The sequence below is a fragment of the Drosophila eugracilis genome, unplaced genomic scaffold, assembly GCF_018153835.1.
Source record: "Drosophila eugracilis isolate 14026-0451.02 unplaced genomic scaffold, ASM1815383v1 contig_2088, whole genome shotgun sequence".
Lineage (NCBI taxonomy): Eukaryota > Metazoa > Arthropoda > Insecta > Diptera > Drosophilidae > Drosophila > Drosophila eugracilis.
The window spans coordinates 3,520,988-3,547,284 of record NW_024572964.1 but is presented as its reverse complement, the minus strand read 5'-3'; the positions used below and the strand labels follow the sequence as shown (position 1 = coordinate 3,547,284).

At 40.8% G+C, this 26,297-nt stretch overlaps 1 protein-coding gene across 1 annotated transcript in view; it reads left to right on the top strand.

Moving 5' to 3' along the window:
• LOC108107967 (eukaryotic translation initiation factor 5B) overlaps positions 1-24,770 on the top strand; it is a 33,838-nt gene extending 9,068 nt beyond the window's left edge. The window contains exons 5-9 of the mRNA XM_017215808.2: positions 4,751-4,827; positions 7,463-7,658; positions 9,283-9,390; positions 20,738-20,899; positions 24,334-24,770. Coding sequence (XP_017071297.1) covers positions 4,751-4,827; positions 7,463-7,658; positions 9,283-9,390; positions 20,738-20,899; positions 24,334-24,441 — 651 coding nt within the window. The 3' untranslated portion in view covers positions 24,442-24,770. The remainder of the gene's footprint in view (positions 1-4,750; positions 4,828-7,462; positions 7,659-9,282; positions 9,391-20,737; positions 20,900-24,333) is intronic.
• Positions 24,771-26,297: the final 1,527 nt, after the last annotated feature.

Here is a 26,297-nt window from a genome sequence, read left to right as displayed (position 1 = left end):
GTTGCCTTTTTCATGAATGAAAAAATTGCGCACTCAAAAAATGCTAGACTCTGGCTGTCTTCTTCTTCGTTTTTTAACTGTTACTACTAGTGATGGCAAAATTGGGAGGTAAAATTTTAGTATTTAATGTATTTAAATTTTAAAATGATACAATTTTGTTATCGGAATGGTAGCTTTTTTATCAAATGCAAATATTCTAAGCCTTATTTTGGTAGTAAATATATTTTTTAATATCTTGTTTTTGATATTATTGTTATAAGCTGATAGAAACATAACTATAGAATGGCTGCATATTTTCTCACTATTTTTCTCGCCAGTACTTACCCACACCTTCGCAGCACCTTTTCGTTCTCCGACCTGTCGACCTACCCCACTATATCTTCTTCCCTATATATATACAAATGGATACATCATCCTCCATCTCCGCTAGTGGGATCCGCAAACACCAAGCCAGATGCTGTTGCTGCATTTGGGCGAAAATGTAATTATGTAGCCATCAACTATGCGAATGCATTCATTGTTGCTGCGGTTGCCTTTGCCATAATTGTGTGCCACTTGTTGTTGTTGCTGGCTTTGGATTCAGATTCAGATTCGGATTCGGATTTGGTAGGTGGTGCCAGGTGGGCAGATATACCACCTAGCAGTCGGCCGCAAATGTGTATGGCCGACGTAATTTGATTCCCACATGCATTTTAATTAAAAGTAAACAACAGAAAGTTTCGCAAATACTCGCTCGTCATGCTCGGCGACTTGTCGTCCGTTTGGGGCCGCCATTTGGCACCGCATTTGCACGTTTGCATGCGAAATGCAAAACTCAAAACGCAAAACTATTCGAAACTATGCGAATCCGCATCCAAATCCCCATCCACATGTACTGGCAATGGTTGCGGTTTCGCCCACTCGCGGCAGAAGCTGCTGCAGTAGTAGCGGCAGTTAAGATAATTAGCCACTTTGGCCAGCATATTCGTCTGGGTGGACATCAATGTTACAGCGCAGCAGGTGGAGAAATAATTAGCCACATTGGTTAATTTGGTATTTTTGAGGAGATAAGTACTAGTATATGGAAAGGAAATTATTGGTTTATCAAAATGATAGGTTAAACTATATCATAGTTAAATTGGATTTATAAATTTATCAATCAGAAATACTTAATATTGGCTATTATACTACAAAATATTACTTTGGTTGACTAATCTAAATTCTTAAATCATTTCTTATCTTTTAAATGTTTTATGTTTTTAGGGATAATTCAGTTTAATCCCAAAGTTTAGTACATATAGAGTATATATTTCCCTCGTGATTAAATTCCGTTTTAGCATGGCGAAAAAAAAACTACGCAATTAATGAGCGAAAAACAAAATACCACGCAAATGTCTTGGGAAATATTGAAGGCATAAAAACTGGCTAGATCGAGTAGCGTGACGTCTTCGGGGGCCCATTCATGAGTATTTTAATGGAGAAGGGGTTGTGGCAAGAGGGGGGTCTAAATGCGACCCCGAGGAAAAGACCGGACCCAGAAATGTCCATTGTTGGGTGCTAAACCCTCTCTTCCCCGCCCCTATTTTGTTTGTGAGTCTTTTTTTTCGGACGCTCTTCGTTGAATTTCATGAATGAATTTAATTTCGCTGCGGTCGTGGTTCTTTTTCTCATGTTTAGCGTGTTTCGTAGTACTAGATGGGCATTATATGGCGGTTGGCAGGAAGGAAGTGAGGTAAGAAGCAGACAATGCCAATGTTTTCATTAATGCGACGCAGTTGCCAAAACCAACAAAAACAAATTGCCCCAGCAAGAAAACAAAAAAGAAAGAAAAATTAGGGAAGAAAGTCGAATTTTAGGTACTCTTTTGGTTTTAGGAAAACGTTAGGTAAAAAATTTGGCATTTTTAAGTCATTCTCAAAGTTTTTGGAATCGTAAAATCTAAAGATAATAGTAATTAAATAAGGTAAAGGAATGGTAAAAGTCAGACTGCCCTCTGCAAGGGTATCAAAAAAGAAGGAAGGAAGAAGCGAAAAAAAAACAATGAATGAATGAGTGAACCCAAGTGAATGAGTAAATGAATGAATGTATAAATGGAAAGAAGAAAACAAAAACAACAACGGAAGCAATTCTTCCTGCCCCACACATACACAGCTACACTATCACTCACACACTGATGCACATGGTTATACGGCGTATCACAGATACTTTCCAGAGCTTATTGCCTAATTTTCATTCATAAACACGTAGCGGCTGTATTTTTAGGAAGGCAAGGAAGTTGAAAATAATAGATATTTAAGAAACCCAAAGCGAAACGGAAGTTCTTGAGGAACGTGCGGCATTTTCTCGAAATCAGCGCAATTTTCCAATTCCGTAACGTAGGTTCGCCCCGACATTAATCAGCTGTTTAGGCTGTCTGTCAGTCAGTTGAGTCGACATATGCCATTAATTTAGTCGTTTTGCATCGAAATTGGCATCATAGGAAGTGTTTAAAAAAAAAAACTAAACAATCGTTGTATGCACTGAGAGAAATAATACATTTTAGATACAGAAAGAAAGAACTCTTCGATTGACCTTTTCTCTTAGGCATTGATATATCAAAAATGAAAGAGAAAATGTTTGATTATCTCAAAAAATACTCAAAACTACCAAAAAATGATTTAAATACTAAAATTCCTTTAATAACTTTTCGCTCAGTGTTCTCACCTGTCTTGGCTTTTCGCTCGTGTCATCGATAACATTGAGTGGCGTTGCCACTTGACGTCAGCAGAAATGGGTGGGAGGGAGGAGGTAGTTAGGTGGTAGGCGTGTCCCTCCACCTTTGGCTTCCACGTTAGCCGGGCTCTTCTGCTAATTAGCCGCACAGTTCGTGTTCGTTTCCATTTGCCACTTACGCACTTCCCGCCCACAAATTCTGCGCAAAAGCACAGGCAAACGCCTTTCACGTCTCCGATTTCTGGCTTTTCTGGCCTTTTTGCTGATGCCAATTGTGGAATTGTGGAGAGCTGTGTGGCATTGTGTGTTGCTGCGTCAGTCAGTCGCACGTACTGATTGCTTGTGCGAAATGATATTCAGCTGGAAATCGACTGCCGTCTGCCACGTGGAAACCCGAACACCAACACCCACACCCTTTTTACGGGCCCATAGTAACCCACTGGGAAATGAATTTTAAATTTTAAAATTGAATAAGGATTATAAAAATAATATTTTAAAGAATAAAGAATAATGTTAAACTTGTTCTATGACGTCTAAGTATTTTCCTTGTAAATTTTTGAATATTTTCATTTAGAAAAAGTAATCTTTTGAGTGGATAAATGGGGGCATTTGGCTATCACTTCCGTTTGCACCCGTTTTCCGTTTTACATGCAATCGGCGAATGCTCTTTCCTCCTTCTCGCCTCCTCGATTGCTATGAGCTTTCTTGCTCGCTTTTGCTGCCACTGTGCCGCAATTGCATACAACAATAAACTTCCGATTTCATTCATTGTTTTGCTGATTGCAAAACTCTTTCACTCCCGGTTTTCTCGCATTTTCCTATATTTTCTTTTTGTTTTTTTGTGTTTTTTCCCATTTGCTTTCCGTTAGTTACACACAATTTCTTTTATAACAGCGTCAGCAGCTGAGGCGTTTCGCAGTAATGAATGAAATGCTCATGAATGGGTTAAGCTGTAATTGAATTCAATTTACAATCGAAACACTTCAGCGGCAGTTTAATATGACGTCAGTAGAGTGTCGACCTTTTGCTAGAAGAAAAACAATATATAAATTAATTGAAAATATTTACATTTGCCCATAAAATCAATAAATAGTTGCAATAAACTCTTAACCGAAACTTATTTGGTTGAAATTACTTTATAAAAGTGTTAAATCACCTCACATTTTCCTGGTTAAACATAAAAATATCCACCAAACAGCAGCAGTATATCAAAAAGCTTTTTAGACCGTTTCCCGACTTATAACAATACTTAATTTATGCCTGCAATAAACTGGCATTTAAATTAATCCGATTAATCTAGGCGATAGGCCGACATTTCAATTTATCAGCTATCAGCCAGCTGTAAAAGAGAGAGTAAAACGAGTTGTACTGCCAGTTGTTAATGGGTCCAATCGGCGGGAGTCTCCTCTCATTATTTTGGTCTTATCAGCGGCGCGTGCATATCCGGTGGCGCAATTAACTCGCTATCTACAGCAAATTCCATTTGCTCCACTCATTGGAAGTCCACAGCCAGCAGAGCAACCCACTCAAGGGATCCATGATGCCAGCCAGCCAACCAACCAACCACCCAGCCAGCTATCCATCCATCCATCCATTCATTCATGTCAGACTGCTGTTATTTTTATCAATGATCATTTGTAATCATCTGGCGACGAAAACCAAATAAATAAAATAAAAATTGAACATCTTCGATGTGAATGAACTCATCGCCAGAGTTTTTACCCTTCTCTTGCCAATGTCTCCTGGTCGTTTGGGGAAATGTTTCACTTTGGTGAACTGCTTGTTTAGTTTAGACTGTGCTCCTCTCTTCGATTTTTCTATTTGGTTTTAGTTTTTTTTTTTATGGCCATTCGACTTAAAAATAGCCAAAGTTTTCTTTGGGTCAAATGCTTTTGGGCCAACACAAGGAAGGAAAACTTTGCAGTCACACATGGTTGACAAGAAAGTATCTTTAAATGTGTTTACAGTATTAAAGCTGAGAAACACTATTCTAATTAGTATGAAAAGTGTATAGAGACTCGAACTTATTACCATTAACCATTTCTTATCTTTTTTCCAGTACTCTGCTATCCGGATTGGTCCCGTGGTGAAACGCGATGTGATGAAGGCCTCCACAATGTTGGAACACGAGGCGCAGTAAGTAAATCCAAAACTTATCGTTTCTATGCTCACTTTCCCCCTCTTTTTATTTTGTTTGCGGATGTGTCACAGAGGACATTGTGCAATATCAGAATTCTTAAGAATTTGCTGAATGCGGAAATTCGTACAGCCGAGTAGTGAAACTTCCACTATCAAATTCACTTTCGTGGGGGGTTTATTGAACTCCCCCATTGAGGGATTTCGCAAACGGCGAATGTGTCGAAAGCTGGGAAATTGATCCAGTGGTTGTTTTTCTATGAATGACAAACAGCTGAGGCGTAATCAATGTTGAAATATCTTATGACTTGGGAAATTCTTTAGAAACTTATAATGTGGAGTTGAATTTCTGTTACTATGGGTTATGATACTTCCTGTTTTGGTGATTTTAGAGTAGAATATCTGGCCAGACAAAGTTTATAAGTTACTTATTTTATATAGCAGAAGAACTCTGTTTTGCTTTTACCACCTTTTTGGTTTATGCCTTTAGTACTTCCTCTCCAGAACGTGTCCAATTTACATTTAACACCTTCAACCCTGTCCAATTCATCATTACTATATATCGTCAGTTTCCCCACCATTCCCTACAACATTGTAGGCCATTGCCGCTTTATATTCGAACACTTAAAACCCAGCAAGAGGCCTGCAAGACAGCGAGAATAAACGACTTTTTGATATATGACAACGGACAATGCAATTTTATTGCCGCTTAACTTCATTAACACAATTCCCCGGCACACACACCCGCCACTTGATAAACAACAGCGGAATATGGTCGGATCTTTGAAGATTGCGTCTGATATTAGCCGACGAAGGAGCCGATGGTCGGGTTAAGTGATTCATTTAGCGGCAATCACAAAATGCACTTTACCGGTGGGGGGATAAAGCTAAGCCCGGGATGCCCCATGATTTATTATAGAGAAGCGAAACCTTTGGGCCGGCAGCTTTGTCTCATTAGCGGCGTTAAGTGGTGCCAAATAGTCGTCGTGTCTACTATATATCTATATCTCTCACTTTGCCAGTCCAGTCCAGTCCTGTTGTCGGTTACTTTGCCGGTTTCCAATTGCAAACTATTTTCGTGCTCTGCTTGGCAACAATAAAAGCTGGCGAGTGCAGAATGCCGTATGCCGAATGCTGAATGCAAGATGCAGATACATTTACGGCCCACTCAAATTACGCTGTCACATGGAGGAAAACGGTGAAACAAAACCATTTTCGAATGTGGCAAATATAGAAATGTAACTACAATTGTATCTGGTGTTGGTATCTCGTATCTGTTGTATCTACGCCCAAGACATAGCACTTCCGTTTCCGGCCCTTTTGCGCATGCGTGCCTTCACTTTGAGTTATGCTTGATTTTTAGTCCATCCGCCAGAGATATTTGTATGTAGGCAACACTATCTTTTTAACTATGTGTGGCTGGGTCTGCTCTTCATTTATTTATGATTTTTACGCGTGTGGAATTTTCGAACCATAAAATTTTGCATTTTACGCTGCGAGCAGCGACCATAAAAATCGTCTGTCTGGGGAAGGGTAGGGAAGTGCCTTCGATGGGTTCTACTTTTAGGGTATATCCCTGGCTGTCGCTTTTACGAGTATCATAAAATATTTAACTGTTTTTATGTGATCTCTTATGCATAAAATTGGCTCGTTCACTCGAAAGTGATCTGCTCCAACAATGGTTGGCTATTTATTACCCCCCTTCAGGGGTTCCCACTTCCCAATCGATGATCCTCGTAAAAGTTGGCTCTGAAAGCGATTGTTTTGGGAGTGTCTTAATTGTCAGAGGTCATAGATCCATTATTGCTCAGACTCTAATATATTTATAAATATAAATTAGATCCTATCTTAAAGAAAACATAAATTTAAGATCTTAACAATATTAAAACCTCTGAGAACTCGCCACTTTCCTTTATCCAATCAACTTTTAAGGTGTTTCCTTACCTTTCTGTATATCCAAAACTTAACCCATATATCACAATTTAATAGTCTACCCTTTCCTCTCTCTCTTTATTAATCTCCCCCATATTAGTTCCCCTTGCTTTTCAAAATTGATCATAATTCATAGATCGATTAGTCGTGGGTTCTATCCTAAACTGTTTTCGCCTCTACCCAAACAAATTTAAATCCCCAAACCCATTTCCATTTCTGATATACGACTGTAGTATACGTTCGAGAGAACCCAAAGAGTGCCCCTCATTAGCCGACTCCACTTTGAGTTTGGGACCTTTTCCTGTCGACAGAGAGTTTCGATTCTCGAAATGCCAACCATTTCCTGTCATTGAAAACAGCGCCCCGCCACGGCAAAAGTTAACCAAGCTAAACAAACAACATCTTGAGCTGACTTGACCGGCCATCAGTTGGATTTTTATCCGTCGAGGTTGTTTGTGATTTCAATTATTAACGCTTCCTGGTGCCTCGGATCGTGGCCATGTGGCCCGATCATTAGGCCAACTCTTCTTCGCCAGACAGGAAGACCATGCCGGCGACGAGGCTGCAGTGCCATTATGGTTATTGTTATTATTATTATGCTCGTTGGCTGCGCCTTCCTCTCTCTCTCTCTCTGATTGCATATACTTTTAATTGTTTTAAATTACAACGATCTCTATTTATCTTTTTCTTGCTGCCCCTTTAGGTATGCAACGATTCTGGCTTTTGATGTGAAGATCGAGCGGGAGGCACAGGAAATGGCCGATTCTTTGGGCGTGAAAATATTCCAGGCGGACATTATCTATCATCTCTTCGACAAGTTCACAGCCTATCGCGATGAACTCAAGCAGAAGAAACGCGAAGAGTTCAGATCCGTAGCCGTCTTCCCCTGCAAACTAAGGGTGAGTAGTATAAATTTACCTTTTATGTTAGTTAAGTTAGTTAAGTTAGTAAGTAAACTTTTGAAGTGTACGTATCAGTTGTTAGGACTTAAAGACAGAAAACGAAAAGTCTTGGTGTCATTATGGGCATTATTTTAATGTGCCCATGTTCGTGTTCCATTTCCTCCACACACACTTCCCTCCTTGGGGCACCTTCCGCCCAGCTGCAATTACCCCCGAAAGCTACAGGTGTAAAATGCAATCTGCCGCAAACTGAAAATGAGAATGAGACCAAGACTCCAACTCCAAGTCCAACTTGCAAGACCCAGAATGGATCTCCAGCTGTGGCTTGTCTCGTCTTGACGCTGGCTTAATGATGCTGGCCAACAAGAACGGAGAGCGGGCTTAAACTCCGGGCTGGGGGCTACGATATGTACGATGTGTATATACGGTATAAGCCAGGCCAAGACAACCACTCAACAAGCGATTAAAGCTTTAGATCCCAACGGACGCCTGCATCACGTCCACACTTCCTGCTCAAATAATGTTTAAACAGCGTATTTGATTTATAGGCAATCATTAGATTTTGGTCGTATGCAATGTTGGGACTCAACACGCCACACTCCACTCGGGGCCACTTTGGTCCACTCTACACCACTCTAGACCACTTCTAGCCACTGGGCTCCCACTGTGCCGGTAATTGGACACACAGCGCCCAGCTGTTGGTAGCATTCGTTCGATCTTTTGCACTCGAAATGTTACCTTTAAGATCATAAAATATGAAATACTAATCCTAATCCATTTAAAGTCTAATGCATTAGGAACTATTAAGGATTTCTTTAAGTGCATTCCGCCAGCTTGAACTTAACGATTCTCCAGAGTGGAAGTCCCAGTCGCAGGTCTTGTAATAACAATGACGTTGTTTAGTTTGAGTTATTAACTCGCCTTCTGTCTTAAGGAGTTGCCTGGTAGATGGAGAATAGGCAATGTGCATGTGGAGCTTGAGCTCGAGAAACGTGTTCTCTGGGCCACTTTTCGTTTTTCCTTTTCCCGGCAGCGTACCAACAATCCATTTTCTATGCCGGCTGTTTCTGATTGTGCCGCTTCTTCAACGGCTGCTGCAGGCGGTACCCCATTTGAGGCCTCTTCAACAGTTGACGCAACGGAAATTAAGTTGTTCTTGGCGCAGTCAAAGTTGTTTTCGGTCTGGGGCTGGCTGTTACAGTTTATTAATGGGCTACAACGATAGGAAAATGCACTAGAAAAGAGAGTTTTGTCTTTGGTAGGGATTAGCTATTTTGAAAGAAAGTCAAAAAGTTCCCCTAAAAGTTCCCTAAGTAAAGTAAGAAAGCATATAACTTTCATTCTTATTTCTTAAACTTAACCCATAAGTCTTAATACCCCCTTTGTAGAGCATCCAGCATCATAACCGACATAAAGTTGTTATGTTATCTTACGAAATCCGTTGCTGGCATCGCCTAAGCCACTATAATTATCGAACATTATTTAAAAAGTAGTTAAGAGACGGCCCATCGTTATCGATCGCTCCCGATTGAGCCGCTTATTAGTTATGCCCCACAAAATCATCGTCCATCTAACAGTCATTGATCTAATTTTATCCTATCTCTTCGATTCCATCCCACAGATACTGCCACAGTTCATATTCAACAGCCGAGATCCGATCGTGATGGGCGTGATGGTGGAGAACGGCATTGTCAAAGTGGGCACACCAATTTGCGTGCCCAGCAAGGAGGTAAGTGCAGTGAGAGAAATAAATAAGAATGTTAGACTCCCTTAAAGGGGAAATATAATCATTTATCTTTCGGGGTGCAATATTTATTACTATTTTTCATATTATTATCATTGCTTTGTCATATTTAAGTTCTTTTAGCCACAATCCCTATTATCAGGTTTATAATGTATATAACCAATATATATCTTTTCAATATTCTTCTACCCCATGATCACAATCTATTCGCTGGCAAATATTTAACTATTCTGCCACAAAAGGTTCCATTCAATAGGCACGCATTTATTTAGGATTCCTGCAGATCCACGACGGTGAAGATCGCAATGGTTGGGGTAGACTTCTTCTATGGGCACAATGGACACACAAAGAAAGTCCTTGTCTTTGGAATACATATATATATGTGTGATGTGTTGTCTTCGAAATCGTGTCAAGTATCAAGTATATATAATAATAATAAGGAGGCCCAGGCCCAGGCCCTGGTCTCCGATGAGCTTGTTTGTTTGATTTGCTACCTTTGGCGGGGCTTTCAGCTTTTCATTGTTGACACAGGTGGTGCGGTTTTCATTTCCATTATATTCCCACTGGATGTGCGTGATGCAATTGTGTTGCGGTGGGGTGGGGAGGGGAGAGGAAGGGAGCTGGGCAAATAGTTATTAGCTCATCGCCCGAACGAATTGCGTCGCAAAACGTTTACTGAATTCCATCATAATAACCACCAGCTCAGCCGGGCCCTCAATTATTGTCCTTCCGTTGATGATGATACAAAAAAAAAGAAAGAAAGAAAAAAAAGGAACGACAACACTCATTTCAATTTATGCGCAGACATGTCCTGTTTCCCGTTGCCAAAGACAACAACTGTTTCCTTTCCACCTCTGTCGCTTTTTGTCGCTTCTTCGATCTTGTGCCAAAGGGTTTATGTATGTTCTGCTTCCCGTACCGCTCTTGACTTCTTACCAGGAGAGGGTGAAGGAGAAGGAGGAGGAGCTGGAGCCAGAGCTGGTGCAGGAGCAGGAGCAGGAGGCATTCATTGGCAATTATAACTTCCTCAATTATCCAAGAGAGCGCTGCTAAGCTGCGCGCTTCCCGTCATTCATCGTCATTCGTTTTAACGTCTTCCTTCTCCCTCTTCCTCTCCCTCGTTCTTCCTTCTTACTTTTTGCCAGCTTTAATACTGATTTTTGTGCGGGAAATACCCTACAATAGATTATAGGGCATATTAGTTGGAGGAAAATGTATGATTTTACAGTTAGAAATAAGTTTTTGATGACAAAATTTAATTTCCAACGCATATCTTATTTTAATTTTGAACTGTTTTAGAATTTAAACTAAGTTAATCAGAACCCTTAGTAGCTCATCCAGCAAGTCTCCACAATCTAAGCTTACACTCTGCCGGCACACACATGTGATCGTATGCTAACCCCTGCTCCAGGCCCACATGTCCATGTCCATTCCCCCGACCTGATCCAATTCTACTTTAGATCTGCACTTCATTTCTGCCCAAGAATGCTGCTGGGCCATCGTCGTCGTTCGTGGCTGTTTTGTCGCTTTTGCCTCTTTGCCCGTTTGCTTTTTTGCCTTTGCGATTTCCGTTGACTTGCAGCTGGGGGAGCTCTGCTTCTTCTGCTCAAAGGGTTGGGGATTCTTTCAGTTCTTTAGTTTTGCAGACCCCCTTCTCTCCTTTCTCCCAGCGACAACTTCCTTTCGATGCTGCTGCGCATGCGTGCCAGTGAGTGTTCCTCGGCCAGATGGTCTTCTACGTTGGCCCTTGTCTTTGGCTGGCCGTTGATTACATTTATTAATTATATAATTAAATCTGTAATAGCAGGCCACTCCGATCACTTGGTTTCTGGCCTTTGTTTCTCTTCATCCGCGTAATTGTTTCAAGCTGGCCAAAACATCCGTTCTCACACACGAATGGTAGGACAGAGCCCAAACCACTTCCACTTCCCGTTTTGGGGTTTGTCATTACATTTTGGCCACGGGGGTTAAACAGGTGACCGACGGTGCTTCAACCCTTAACCCCTGAGAATTGGGGACACTACAAGTGTCAAAATGTGGTAACGGGATATGTCTGGGGTTAATAAGGGTGAGGGTGAGGAGATCAATGGACAGACAGAGGGTTCATTGCTTTTGGGGTTAGCCAAGGGAAGTGATTGGAAGTTATTGTATTCTCGGGGAAGTTCCTTTTTCATTCTGTACTAAAAAGTTAAGATAAATAAATTTAAATTTCGTATACATTTAAGATAATCATGGCAATTTGTTACCAAAAACCTCTTTGGATTTAATATAAACAAAAGTAAACATCTTAATTGCTGCTTTAAAATTTCCACAGCTTTTAAGTAAACACTAAAAATAAAACCATCGCCTGATCAATCGTATTTAGGGAAACGATGATGATCTCAGGATTGTTGTTTCCTCTTCCAAAAAAAGAAAGAAATAACTTCCCCATCGAATTCAATTAAAAGTTTGCCCCCCTTTCTCCCGAACGTTGTTCCACCTTTCGGGAAACATAGCCTTGAGGGTCACCGTGGCTAATTAAGCAGCGATCCGGCAATCTTCGCCGCTCTTTCAGACTTTTTAACTCTTTGGCCAGGTTGTTTATCCTCCGGTCTCATCGGATCCGCCTCGATCAGCCCCCGTGCTCGTACATCAAAGAGTTTCACTTTATCGAAGGCACAATCTAAGCCAAACACGCCCCACTCTCGCACATCCTCATCCGCGTCGTCTCCCACTGACATCACCATCGTCATCCAACCGCCGAATGGTGGAGCGAGTGGATCACCATCACCGATCATCTGCATCTACACACAGCCACTTCTACCGGGGAATACATTTATTTTCCCTCTTGCGTTCGCCGGCCTGCCTGCACTTAAAAACCAAAGCCAAAACAGCAAACGGAAGTTGGAGGCGTTACCCACCGCCAAATCCAAATCCGTCAGTCACTTAACATATGGACTTTGCGATGTGAGTGTGTACGTGTCTACGAGCAATTTATACAGGGGGTAAATCTAGCTAAGGCAACTACAGTCAAGCTTCCAAAGGGTGAACTTTGATTAAAGTTGTTAGTAATTAAAAAGTTATATAAAAACATAAAACTTAACTTTTCCTAAAAGTAATTCCTGAAACAAAGTATAGTAATTTATGTAGTCGAATCTCCACTGTAATTGCCTCCAATCTGGTTGGCTCCTAAAGACGGTCTTTAAAGCCGAGGAGACAGACTCTGGCAGATCACTTGCAGATCGTCTTGCATATGTGTATATAGATATTATTTTGCGGCCTTTTGCCTGTTGCCTTTTTCTTTTTCTTTGCCCCAAACCGCACTGAGAAACCAGAAATCTGGTGGCAGAAAGAGTTTTCGGTTGCAACAGGGATGGATGGAGAGTAGTGAGATTGGATCGAGGCACCACCGCACCGTCGATCGATCCGGGCGATCGATATCTTTTAATATTTTCATTCATGCCCCAAGTGGCTGCCTGGTTGCCTGGATCGCTGGCAGGATGGCTGGCTGGCTGTTGTAGCGGAAATGAAAGCTCATTCAGTGCGCTGCTACTGCTGGTTTTTGTTAATTAAATGGCCTCTGGGCTCTTGCAGTTTTTCGATTTATAAAGATATATATATGTATATATAGTATATATTCATGTATATTTATATAGTAGCAGTTTGCCTTGGAGAGATGGAGGCCTCCTCCTACTTCTCCTCCTTTCCATTTCGTTGATCTTGGCTAATTTATGGGCTGCGAGTTTAGTTTAAGTAGGTAAGGGTGTCCCCCCTTTTCTCCTTCCTCCCCCAGATCAGTCGCGGTCAGAACTGGCAGAGCATTTAAGTGCAAGATTTAAGTATTATTTTTTATATTTTATGGTTGCCTCAATTGTTGAGCCTTCATGGCTTACGACTTCCGTTGTCGCCTCAATAAGAACCAAGTTGATCTACGCGACTCTTTATTTTATGAATGAATGGATTCTTCGTTGAGTGAAAGAGTCTTAAAAGCTTTGGCATGGCGATTGTGAAAGCGTTTTTTATGGGTGGAAATAAGAATGAGAATTGCTTGGAAAATCCCAGATATTGTTTTCTTTTTTACTCAAGCTATTAGTTAGAATTAATATGTATTTTTTTTAGATAGGATATCTATTCCTAGAAGAGTCTTGCAACCACTTAAAATATCACATAAAGTTAACACCCTGATTGCTAATACCGAACAGATCTCTTAAGATCTTCTTGCCCATTGAGAATTCTAGAAGCCGTGAAGAGTATCTCGCTGTTCAGATTACAATCACTGATTATTTCCGGGCACTTCCTCCTCTTTTTCGGAACTGCGTCATCTTTCGCCATTTGGGGTTGTTAGGAATTTAAATCGCTTCTTACGGTGATACGTGTGCGACAAAAGAGCACTTTGGACAATGCCACAACAAGGGGCACACACGCAGAACCATCATAATAATGGTAAGGAGAGGAGAAGGATGGTGATGAAGCGATAGAAACAGCGCTAAGAACCGTAACCAGTAATTAAATACAAAAGAAGTCGGGGTGGTTTGAGGAAGAGTAAGAGGAAGAGCTGCGGAAGCGGATTGCCGGCGACCCGAAGACAGCCAGCTGCAGTTTTTTTTCTCTTCTTTCAGCTGGCCGAGGCAGAACGGAAGTAGAACGGAAGTGAATGCTTCTGCACGTAGGAACCGAATAATTGGCTGCACTGGAAGAAAATTCGTTTACTAAATGATCATCTTAATGAATGGAAGGAATGAAAACAAAAGAAAATCTATAAAAGCGTTTATTAAGAAATGTTTTTTGTTTACAAATTTTCATTTTTATACGCAGATACACACTTTTTTCTCTAAGTGTAATCCCATAACTTTATGAATGAAATGGCAACCCAGCTGGGGAAAAAAGAGATAGCGAATGGAGTACGTAGTACTCATGGCAGAAGTGTGCTGAGGCTGCCAGCTGGTCGGAGTCAAGGGTCAGCAAGAATCCTCAAGCGGAGGGAATCGGAAGTGCAGGATCCGAATAGGAAGTGCCAGCAAATAGAGTAGGGAATAGTAGGAAGTGGAAGTAGTAGCGGAGCAACCCCTCGAGATAAGGCAGGTGTGTTCTCTCCTGAACGTGCCGAAACGGCGGGAAAGCGGAATATCTTCTTATGAATGGAAATCTGAATTTTATGAATGGCCCTTGCTGCCCAACCCATTCATCTATTAGATACATTTCTATCTTATTATGATAAGCAGGCATCGTTGTTGGAGATTTCATAATAGAACAGCAGTTGGAAGACATGTGGGCGCACTCTGGCATGTAGAATGTGCCTGCCTGGCTGCCTGCCTGGCTGTGTATCTATCGGATACGGTCGCCATAAAAGCTTTTAATATAAAATAGAGCAAACAGACCATAACAAATAGTGGCTACAACAGCACAATAAGCGCTCTCAACTTATGAATGAAAACTAGAAATACAAATCTATTTCGAAATGGAAATAAATATCGAAGAGGTTGGTTTTTTGTGGTTTATGTGTTGGTTATTATAAGGTATTTTAGGATGAAGTTAAATATGATATGTTAAAAGAAAAATATGTTAGAAAATATGTTTTCCGGTATAAATATTTACATTTCTTTTTTTTTAAACAAATAGCTAGCTTAGCTAATAGCACTAAACCTCTCTTAGTAACTCTCAACTAAGTTACATCGCCTACTGTATTTTAGCTAATCATTTTGCACATAACTGTAAGTGATTTTGGCCTTTGCATGTGTGTGTGTATATCTGTGTGCTGTATCTCTCTCGCTTTGTTTGTTTGTCTGTGTCTCGCTTTCGTTTCATTCATAAAAATGCTTATTTCCTGTTGTTGCCTTGACTATTGCCTAGGCCATTTGCCAATGAGGGGGGGATAGAGGGCTGTGTCGGGGAGTGGAGCTTCGTGTTTCGACGGCCATAAAATACACACATAGATACATTTACAAGCACACACACAGACACTGGCATTCGGGCAAACGATAAGATAGTAAAATCCGCTTAGATACGCGCTTTTTTTTTGCCCCGTCTTCATGTATCTGCATCTACACAGTTACAAAAAGAGGTATCTGGATATCAAATTGATAATCAAATTACTAGATAAAGAAGATATCTATGTTTTCTCAAGATATGTTAATATGATTCAAGGTGTTAGATAGTCTAATCAAGTGTAGTTAAAAGGTAAAAGGTCTAAGCATGAACTTATCAAAGAGATACTCTACTTTTTTACCTCAATCTTTTGCATAAAAATCATATTTAAAAGAATCAATTAAATTCTACATCATTTCGTATACTTATTTCTCTCACTGTACGAGTGGCTTATATATTTATTTTACTATGAAAATAAACGGGCAGCGCAACAGCAACAATGGCTGCTATTACAAATGGCAATTGCAATAAAAGCAGACCGACCAGCAACAACAAAAGAAATTAGCGTAATTAGCAAATTACTCGCCGCTCTCTGTATTTCTTTTTTCTTTTTTGTTTTTCTTTGCTTTTTTTATATATTTTTTTTTGCCTTTGTTTTTGCGGCTTGGTCGTTGTTGCTGTTTTCTGTGTGTTTTCTGTTGGTTTTATTTCGCTTTTGCTCGGTCAGTTGGTCGCCTTCGTCACATTTCAGTTTTTCTTGGCCGGAAATGCTGAATTTGCACAAAAACCGAAAGGAAAACTGGCATAAAAACGTTCTTATTCTCAGCTGCTTCTGCCCCCTTTTACACGCGCACCCAAAATAAATACACTTAATTGACGTTTGTTTAATCGCTAAATGTTCTCGGGCTCTGCAGCCTGCCATAAAAATAATAAAAAGCATGTGGGCAAAGAAATCTACAAAAAAATAATGAAAACAGGAAAATATTATAAAGAGCAGACGTAAACACCTACGCAGAAATCGTCCAACTAAGTGGAACACTAAAACGGCAAAGGCAAAGGGCTGACAAATTGTCTGGCAAGATTCAGCTGGGTTTTGACTTTTCTCATGACTTTTTCTTTAACAAATATCTAAGATAGCTGACTATCTTGGGGGAGGCATCACTATCAGTCTGTAAGATAAATATTACGAGAGGTTGGTTGTTTGGCTGAGAGATAAAAGGGGCTAACTAAGTTTAGGGGTAGTATAGGTCAGGTTAGGGAACATGTTTAACTTAAAGAGGAGAGCTTGTGAGTTTACTAAGAGGAAGTTTTACCTTACCGAAGACTTTTAACATTTAATTTATTAATATTCTATTTAAATTTAAAAACTTTTCCCAATCACTTCTAGTAAAAAATTTCCATAGAATCCCAGACTATTTACTATTTGTTTACACGCCCTCAAGTAGCTGGTGAAATAGCAACTTCCGCAGACTCTACTTTCGTTGAGCCACAAAACAGGGCAATCTATTTGAAGTTTTTTATGACTGTTGGGGAAAACCGTTGATGAAATAATATTTTATGGCAGCCAAGTGAGACCCCTAAGGCCAAACGAAAAAATATTAATAATAGCTATTAAGTCAGGCATTGAACTTGATACGATTTCGGCTGATGATAACTCAACTACTCGCATTCACTTCCTCCCGATCAGAGTCCAATTTGGCTTGCATTTTCGTCTACCTTATCACATTTTGTTATTTTTATATATTCTTTGTTTGATTCTAATTGATGTTTCATGCAGAGGTTTCATTTTTTTCATTTCCCTGACCAGCAACATAATTGATTGGAATTCCTATAATATCAGTTCATAGACGAGGTCGTTAGGATACCTTGCCTAAACTTTATTGACACTACTGATTAATAGACCATATGCTGAACAGCTGGCTGGTATCTATCAAGTATTTCCGATGTCCGATAACACGGCGTTAACCCAAACAAATTAAACAATAATCAATGGGCTTTAATTTTCGCTTTTCGAGTGGCGCAAACTACGAAATTAATAACAACCAAATACAGATACAGATACAGATACAGATATAGCCTGTGTTCGCTAATCATTTCTAATCAGCGGAGGTTGCTGCCGCTCTTTAACACCTTGGCAACAACACCCACCTGGGATTTACTTGAATTTTGATGACGGTGATGATGAGGTTGCCCACCAACTTCCTGTGAGTGAAAGATTTTCTTTTTGGCCTCCTACGAGTGGCGATGTGTTGATTGTGGGCGTTGCTTGCACTGCAGCACTGGAGATGGAGATGGAGATGGAGATGGAGTTGGAGTTGGAGTTTCGAGATGCTAATGAGCATGACTAGACTTCTGCTGACGATGACGATGGCGATGAATAGATGGCTTAGGAGGGGTCTGTCTTGGCTCATTTGGTAGGTGGTGTGGTTGGCATTGTTATTGCCGTTGAAAGCCTTGTTGCTGGGCGTTGCAGTTAGGTTTTTGGGACAGCGTAAGGGTACGTTAGGGTTGGATAGTAGTAACGAAATATTAGAAAAAAATGTTGTATTAATATCTATTTCTCATTTTTACAACACTGGAACAAATCCTAAGTGTTAGTCATTAGAAAACTATTAAAAAGATTCCTTTAACTATTTTCGTTTACTGCAGCCCTGCTGCCCATCTAGTCTTTCCATTTTCCCCTCTTCAGTTCTTCCTCAACCAAGATCTCCTCAGGTTGTTTTCCATCTGCCATCTACTCCGCCTTCGAAAAGTTGTGGGCAGCCAGAGCCAGCTGAGTGGGGTTATCTGGTGGTCCGTGGACGGACGGACGGATGGATCGTGATCATGTTCATAGCGATCACGGTGATGATGACTATATAAATGCTTCCTCAAATGTGGAGGTTTGGGAGCTTGGGGGCTGCTGAGCTCGAATCAGCGACAAGTTCTTCTTTCTCCCTCGAAAAGCATGACGTAGGCAAGTTTGTGGGTACCAAGCGACTGGTTGTCGAAGCATTTGAAAAGCGTAGATCAGCAGCCCGAGGGGCTGGAGATTTGGTTGAGGAGAATCCAAGACCGGCAGCCGAGATTGGGGGAATTGATGTGGCTACTGTTTCGAGGCCACTCCAAGTTGCAGCTGCGCAGACCGAAAGGCCATGAAATATATATATATTTTTTTTTGGTGGAGTCCCCCGAGCGACGGATGTTGCGAATTTTCGTCTTTGACACATATAAATGTCAGCATATATATATATTATATATGGGGTAATTCTCTCTACGGTCAACTAATTTAGTGTTTCCTGCTGACAACAGCATAAACAAGCTGCAAAGAAATCAGAGAATTGTGTCACTAAAATGTTTGTGCTGCCCCAAAAACTGAAAAAAGATATCACACAATCTATTTGTTTGTCTCTCTTTTAGTTAGTGTCGCTCTCTCTCTCTTTCTCACTCTCTCTATCAAACATTTCACAAAAAGCCAAATTGTTTTTGAATCTCGTTTTGTTCGCTTTCGATTTGTTGTTTTCGTTTTTCCTTCCATTCATACGAGCAGCGCTTTTTTCGAAAATAGACGACATCCGGTCTGCACGAAATATATAAATCATATTTTTAGATAAACGCACACACACACACATGATCTCTGCCAGCCAGCCAGAAAAAAGTTGTAAAAAAATATACAAAATCGAATGTAAAATGTTGTTTTCGTAGTCAACTTGTTTGGGTTTTTCGGCGACACGAGACGGCTCGGCCGCGTCGTCATCGAATTTTTTCCCGATGCCCAATAAAGAATTTGTTTTCTTTGGCATCGAAAAGCATAAATATATATCTTGATTTTGTGGGGTTATTTTGGGTTGTTCTATATCGTGCTTATAAAGGTTTAAATCAGAGAAAGTTGCATGAACCTATAAAGGAAGGTGATTATAAGTTTTGCCATTTGGCAGCTTCTGTACACCTTTGCTTAAGGTCAAGTAACATCTCTTTGTTTTCTTAATTGATAAATATTTTTCAAAAATCATAAAATCTGGAATCTCATTTTCATTTTCAATATAAAGCTATATATTTTGTTTTCAACCCATAAAATCCTCCCATCAGAATCTTTCTTTCTGCTGCGATTTATCTCCTTTCAAGTCGGTTTTCTTTTTTGCCACTTGCACCAACAGGCCCATCAATTTCTCCTCTCATCATTTGCTATGAGTTTCCCCATATTCCTCAGAGATAAATATATATATATAGCTACCATATCTATCATAAATTTATCCCCCCCACTGGGGCTGATTTCGTTGCTCTCATAAAAGACGAAAATTGCCGGCTAGCTAGCCTCGCAGAAGCGCAATGTTGAAAGAAAAAATTGTGTGGAAATGGAAATAAATTAACACATTTAATGAAAATTTTTCGAAGAGAGCGCGAAAACGCAAAGACGCCGCGGCAACGGAAGATGGTGGAACGGGGCGTATGAGTAATCAACGACAGGAAATGGTGACAAATGCTGTTCACTCCACCACCCCCTCTTCTTCCTTTTTGTTTTTTTTTTCTTTCCATTTCTGCCTTCTATATAGAGAGAGGGTGTGTAAATGTGCTATGTGCTGTAGCTATTTGCACCGATAGCAACAGGCCAACAACAAAAATTTCAATAATTTATTTGGTTTGAATGAAATACGAACGAGGGCAGCGACGTCGACCGCCATTGGGGCGCCCACAGGAAACGCGACGTTGGCAACAGTTTCCTGTTTTGTTTTTGTCGAGTGCAAACGGGTTACGACAACAAACATGTTACAATTTGGTTCAATGACTTTGTTAGGCCATCGAGATAGGAGCACTCGCTGCACAACGAGAAAATTAGTGGCCTAGAACGGATTAATGTTGGTCTAGATTGTGGCTTAAAATGGGGAAGTATTGAAGAAGAAGTATTTTTAACTATATTATGTTTAATTTTTCAACCTTAAAAGAGCTTAAAAGGTTTGCTTAGGGAAATGCATACAAGTTCTTGCCAGTTTTTCCGAGTGTTCTGACAGAGTTTGGTCTTCAATGTTATCTGGTAAGCTCCTCGCCGCGGCACTCCACAAAAAACATAAATAAGCAGAGCAGAGTGTACAGACAACTATCCACCCACAAGTTTATCAGTGGAATTGAGGAAGTGGTCACCGCATATGAAACTTGCGCCAGATGCGCTGATAAGACCCACCCATTCGCCACCCATTTATGTCCCCACCCACGCGGCCTATTCTACTTTTTTGCCTTTTTACTTTTTGTTTTGCTTTTTTTTTTTGGCAAACCTTTTATTTAGCGCTTAACGTGGAGTTATTTTACGGCTTTGGCATATTAAATGAGCTGGTGAAACTTATCAGCGATTCAGTCGGCGGCATGCGGAAGTCCCCAGTCCATAAAAAAAAAGTCCCCCTTTTGGGCCATCTGATTATTTCTAATTTGCAGTAATATTACACATACGCCCCATTGGCCACGTATGCATAAAAACACTTTCACAATTTCTCTTCTTTTTCTTTTGCCATTGCAGTTTGTGGACATTGGAATCGTGACTTCCATCGAATCGAATCACAAACAAATCGAATTTGCGCGCAAGGGTCAAGAGATTTGCATTAAGATCGATCCGATTCCCGGGGAATCACCCAAAATGTTTGGTCGCCACTTCGAGGCCGAGGATATGCTGGTCAGCAAGGTAAGTCCAACTACTACAAACTCTCAAGGGCCTGCCACTTGAGTTTACTTAGAAACTCAAACAAAAGACGTGACAATAAATTCATTAGAATTCGGGAGCGGAAGAATCAACTTGGAACTCGAGATAGACTCGAGTGCATTATTGTCGGGAAATTAAGAAACGCAATATCATCGCTTAGTCGGGCATGTGGTAGATGTTTATGACTGGATTAGATACGTGAAGTGGGTCAATATTGGCTTTAGCTATTTTTAGTTACTTTAGGTTAGTTTTGTGTAATTGGTTTTTAAATAGTTTTAGTGGGGCTGCTTAGTTTAAGTTCTTTTAAACTTAAATTAGCATGTTGAGACTGAATATCTGGCTTAATTTATTCCAAGTAAAGAATACTTAAAGCCTAAAAAGGTGGCTAATTCAGATAAGAAGTAAAACTGTTCTTACATCAAGTACTTAATCTAATAAGTTACTACCAGAAGAGGGCTGTTTATATTAATTAAATCGTTTGAATTACTTACAGATAGTTAGAATAATATTGAATTTAGTTTAATTAACATTTCAATCTATCAATTGCCTATCATTGAGTGAGTTTTCAGTGAGAATTCGAGTGCAAATCACTTAAGCCGCGGCAATCGAAACGGGGAAGTGCCAAAGTTGTCAATTGCACCTGGTATGGGTTGGCTGGGTTAGATGGCCAGGTGCAGAGCCACTCCATTGACAGACCTCTAGACCGACCACCTCACCTTGGTCACTTCCACAACGGCCAGCTGGCTTATCAAATTACATGGCCAAGTTGTGTGTGTTAAGTGTTAAGTGGCTACAACAACAGCAAAAACAATCGCGTTCGATCGATGACTTAACTGGCTTAAGTGGCGTTGAAAGGTCTTTGCAACTTCCTTTCGTTCAATCATTTGATTAACAATTACTTACCAGCTCTCTCTGACGTCAAACGCCCTTGATGAGAGTGGGTGGAAGTGGGTGGTGGCGATGGGTGGCTGTTTCAAAACCAAAATCGATAGCTAACTTCATTTTCGATTCATTTTTCGGTCCCTTATCAGCGGGTGACATCGGTGACGTCAAAACGCCAGGCGGCGCTAATTGCCCATTGAGTTGGCAGAGCGTTTTATTCAATTAATGCCCCGTAAAAATAAAGATGAATAGATGTATTTTTAGGCCTACAAATTGAATGATCAAATGGGCACTGCAAGAAAATGTTGGTTTATGCTGGGATTTTAGAAATGGTTAAGAAGTTTCAGGGGAAAACTTTCTTGATCGGATTTTTTACTCTCTTTCCAAGATCTTAAATTATAAATTCTATCTTATTCTTGCTTTTCTATCTTCAAATTGCTAATTAAGTCTTGAAAACTCTTTCGTATATACTGAAACATTTAATCTTCAAGAAGAAAGTAAATCTCAAAAACATTCAAAACCTTCCTTTTTCCTGTACAAATTTCAGGCTTAACTCCATTTAGGTTGTCACATTATTATTTTATCGTTAGCCTTATTGGGTTTTCCCAGTGCAGCCTCCATCAAAAGCTATTAAGCTAGATGCCGCCACCCCAATTGACACACACCCACCGACTATTTATAGCCCTCAATGCCTTTGCCTTTGCCTTTGCAAGAACCTGGGAGCCATGAAAGGGTATTATGTCATGGCTGACCTGATGATACGTACTTATGCATGCAGTGAGTTTTCCAGGGGGTAAAGGAGAAAGGGGTGGGGGGGAGGGGCTTCATGTACATATCATCCCATCACCCCAGATGTATATCCGCCGTATTTGACCCGAGAAGCCGGCTGACGTCACGTTTTACCTTCCACGGGAGTGCACTTGCATAGTTCAATGACCCACGGGAGCATCGTCATCATCGAGCTAACCCAGTTTCCTCGGATGTCGACCCAGTTTGTGTGTGTTTTTGCAGCGGGTTCGTTCGGTGTGTGTGTGAGTGTGCTTTTTTGGCTTTAATTTGTGCACTCGCCTTTTTATCAGCTATGACGCATTCGGCGACCCAAAATGGAGCAGAGAGTAGAGAGCAGAAAACCCAACCCCCCTTACTGCAACCCCCCTGGAAATCGGAGCTGAGGTCAACCATAGACGACTTTGGTTTCGGCCTTGCGGGTTCGGTTGCAAAATTGGACAAGGCCTTTGGTTTGGAGCTAAAAATAGCTGCAATTAGTCGAGATTTGGTTAAAGGGGAGAGCTAAGTGGGCTTTCAAAGGAAATTAATGGGGTTAAATTCAAGGAAAATGCATTCATTATGCGGAAAATTCGATTAAAGTTGGTTTCTGGTTAAATTTACTTGAATTGCCAGCCAATTGATTGCTCATTTTGTGGGTTATAAAACTAAACTAAGGCTGTTCCCATATCAAAAACTACTTAAATTCTGGCTCAGTCCTTAACGACTCCCGCGTTATCCTTCAACTTTTAGAACGGCGGACAAAAGCCTCGCCCATTTGCCCATTAATTAATATGCATGGCCATAAATGGGGACTCCTTTAGAGGCTTTATTTCGCCCACTTATCGTTTAGAGAAATCTTTTCTACATAAATATATACGACAACGACGCGAGTATATGGCTCCAATAATCAAAACCATTGATCGGGTCTAATTAATATGCGATGCGCCAAAAAATAAAAATCGAGAGATGAGAATAAAAAATAATAATTAAGCGAAGGGGGGAAGTCACAGACAAAGGACAGACTCTGCTGTCTTTATCAAGGGCGCCCTGTAATCAGACTTTTTGGGGGGCCTGAAAGTGGAACTATTCATGAGGTCTTCACTCTGCAGACTCGCCATAAATGCGAGCCATTAAAAAAACGCATTAAAAAGGCGCCATAAAAAATGGCGACACTAAAATAGCTTCGATAAAGCGTTGTTTGCCGGGCATATAAACTCAAGCTGAATCGGCTACGAAAAATATGAAGAAAAAATAGTATTGTTGAAAATGATTTTAATTGTTATGCGCCATATGCGTTGGTCTGTCTTTGGGTGAGCTGGAGAATCGAAGGGAAGTTGGGGAAACCGGAGACACGTGCCGTTCTGTTGTTTGATTGATGGAGCAGATCCTCCTCCACCCCGTCCGAATCTCCAATCCCCCTGCCCGACCATTGGAGTTATGACAATTGGCACGTTCCAATCATACATTTTTGCTTAATTCAAAATGCAAATGATTTATGAGTGGCGCAGCGCGTTATTAATATGCATTTATAGGCAGCGGGGCGAAAATTTTAATACAATTTAACTCGCCGGTTGGTTTCTAGAGTTTAATGGATTTTTAATTATTTTTTTGGATATTTTTTATCATCTAATTATAAAGTAAAAGCATTGAGAAGTCTCTTTTTTAGTAAAGAAAGTCTGTTCAAAGACTAATTTCTAAACACAACAAAAGGATTTACTGATTCAATTTGAGTTCCTCATTGATTTTCCTCGCCTTTTCCCTTACAGATCTCCCGGCCTAGCATCGATGCCTGCAAGGACTACTTCCGCGATGATCTGATCAAGTCGGATTGGGCTCTGATGGTGGAGCTGAAGAAGCTCTTCGAGATCTTATAAGCGAATTCGCTTGCCAAACATAGCAAACGTACAACATGAGAGACGGAAGAGATTTTCGCTAAAACTAATCAAACTACAGACTGTGCGCTTGTGGTGAATCCTCTTGAAACCCCAATGGAGGATCCTTTTCTCTTAAGCTTAGTTTCATTTTTTATGGTTTACAGCCGTAGACGTCGTCGCAGTTGTCGCTTGAAGAATACGAACTCTGTTATAAATGGTTTTAAATCAAATTTTTGTAAAACGCTTATTGCGTGATTCATCCATTTTTTGCCTGCGATTTTTGTTAGAGCCAACTTAGAATAAAATGCAAAAATGTTGTACAACGGAAAGTATACAAAACCAAGAAAATGCAGTGTAAATGCTATGTAGACTGGGTTAACTGTGTCACTGGTGACGTCACGCCAAAGGATATTGACCCACTTGGCATGCGCACAGGTCCTTTTTTTTTCATTCATAGCCATGCTGCCGCTGCTGCTGCTGCTGCTGCTGCTGTTGCTGCTGTTGTGTCATTGAACGCGGCAAGGATGCCGATGAATGGGGGAGCTGCCTGTGTCCTGTGGCTGCTCTGCAGCCCAAAAAACTGGGTCATCCGCCGAGTCGGTTCATTCACCTAACAGCCAACAGCCGAGCCGCGCTGGAAGGACAATTGTGTCGCAGCAAAATGCTGCACCCAAGTATGTGGCAAAGTTACGAGCCGCAGTTTTGTGAATGACGCAAATGCTGCCTGTGGAAAAGTATCCTTCAAACGGTCTGTTGTGCTGGCCTGAATGGGCTCAAGTGCTTCAAGTTCCAAGTGCCAGGATATATGTTTGTGCGTATATATAGCCAAGCCATCGTCATTCGTCGTCCTCGAGGTAATGTTCTGTCAAGTGCCAACCATTATGCTGGGGGTGCTTCAGCCAGATATGGCTGCTGGGGAGGATTTGCCAAGGAGAAATGGTCGATTTAAGTTGGATAAGCGGTGGTTTAAGCAGGTCAATTAAGGACCAAGGTAAGATGAAGAAAAGAGATATTAACTAAGCTTAAATGATAGACTTCTTAGCAAAGGTAGGTTGACTGAAAGTTCTCATTCAAATTAAAATGAAATGCTATCAACCTCCCTTTGTTTTTGATAATATTTTATATCGCTTTGTTAAAACGATCGGACGTTTTGGCCAAGAAAAAAGGTGGCCCGTAAAAAGTGCAATTAAGTTTAAAGCACCCAAAGTACGTAGAAGTGCAGCGGCAATAAGTGGTTCGCAAAGTTCCATTTGCCAGTGCCATTTGGTATCGCATTTCGTTATTTCTGGCACGTAATTCCGTCTTAAATGGCCTGAGGTGTCGTAAAAAATCCAAAGGAAATTATATTTTTTCTTTTTTTGCTAAACAACTCAATGCCCATCGAGCGTGTGCCGTTGTTCATTGAGGAAAAATAAAGATTTCCACATGCATATATATATAAAAATCCTTGGCTGGCTACGTGTCTCCTCCGGTTCATTCATTGATTTTCTTGGCCAACTTTTGCCTTGGCCAAAAACGCGCACACACATGCGCGAAGATGGGGAAAATCCAAGAATGACATTCCCCGTCCATCGTGGCTCACTGGGTTGGAAAACATCCACCCCCACCGTAATAAATGCCGTCACAAATCCGACAGAGAGAGAGAGAGAGAGAGAGCAAGGATTTTCATTCACAAGGCGAACCTATGGCAAAAATGGCTTCCACACACACTAAAGGGCTGTGGAACTAGGGCAACATTCTCCGCGGCTGTGGTAGGTAAGTGTCGCCTCCCATCCCCCAGCTATCATCTGCCATCTAACACCCCTTATCCTGCATCCTTTATCCTTCATTCTTTGCTTTTGCCGCTGGGCATGCCG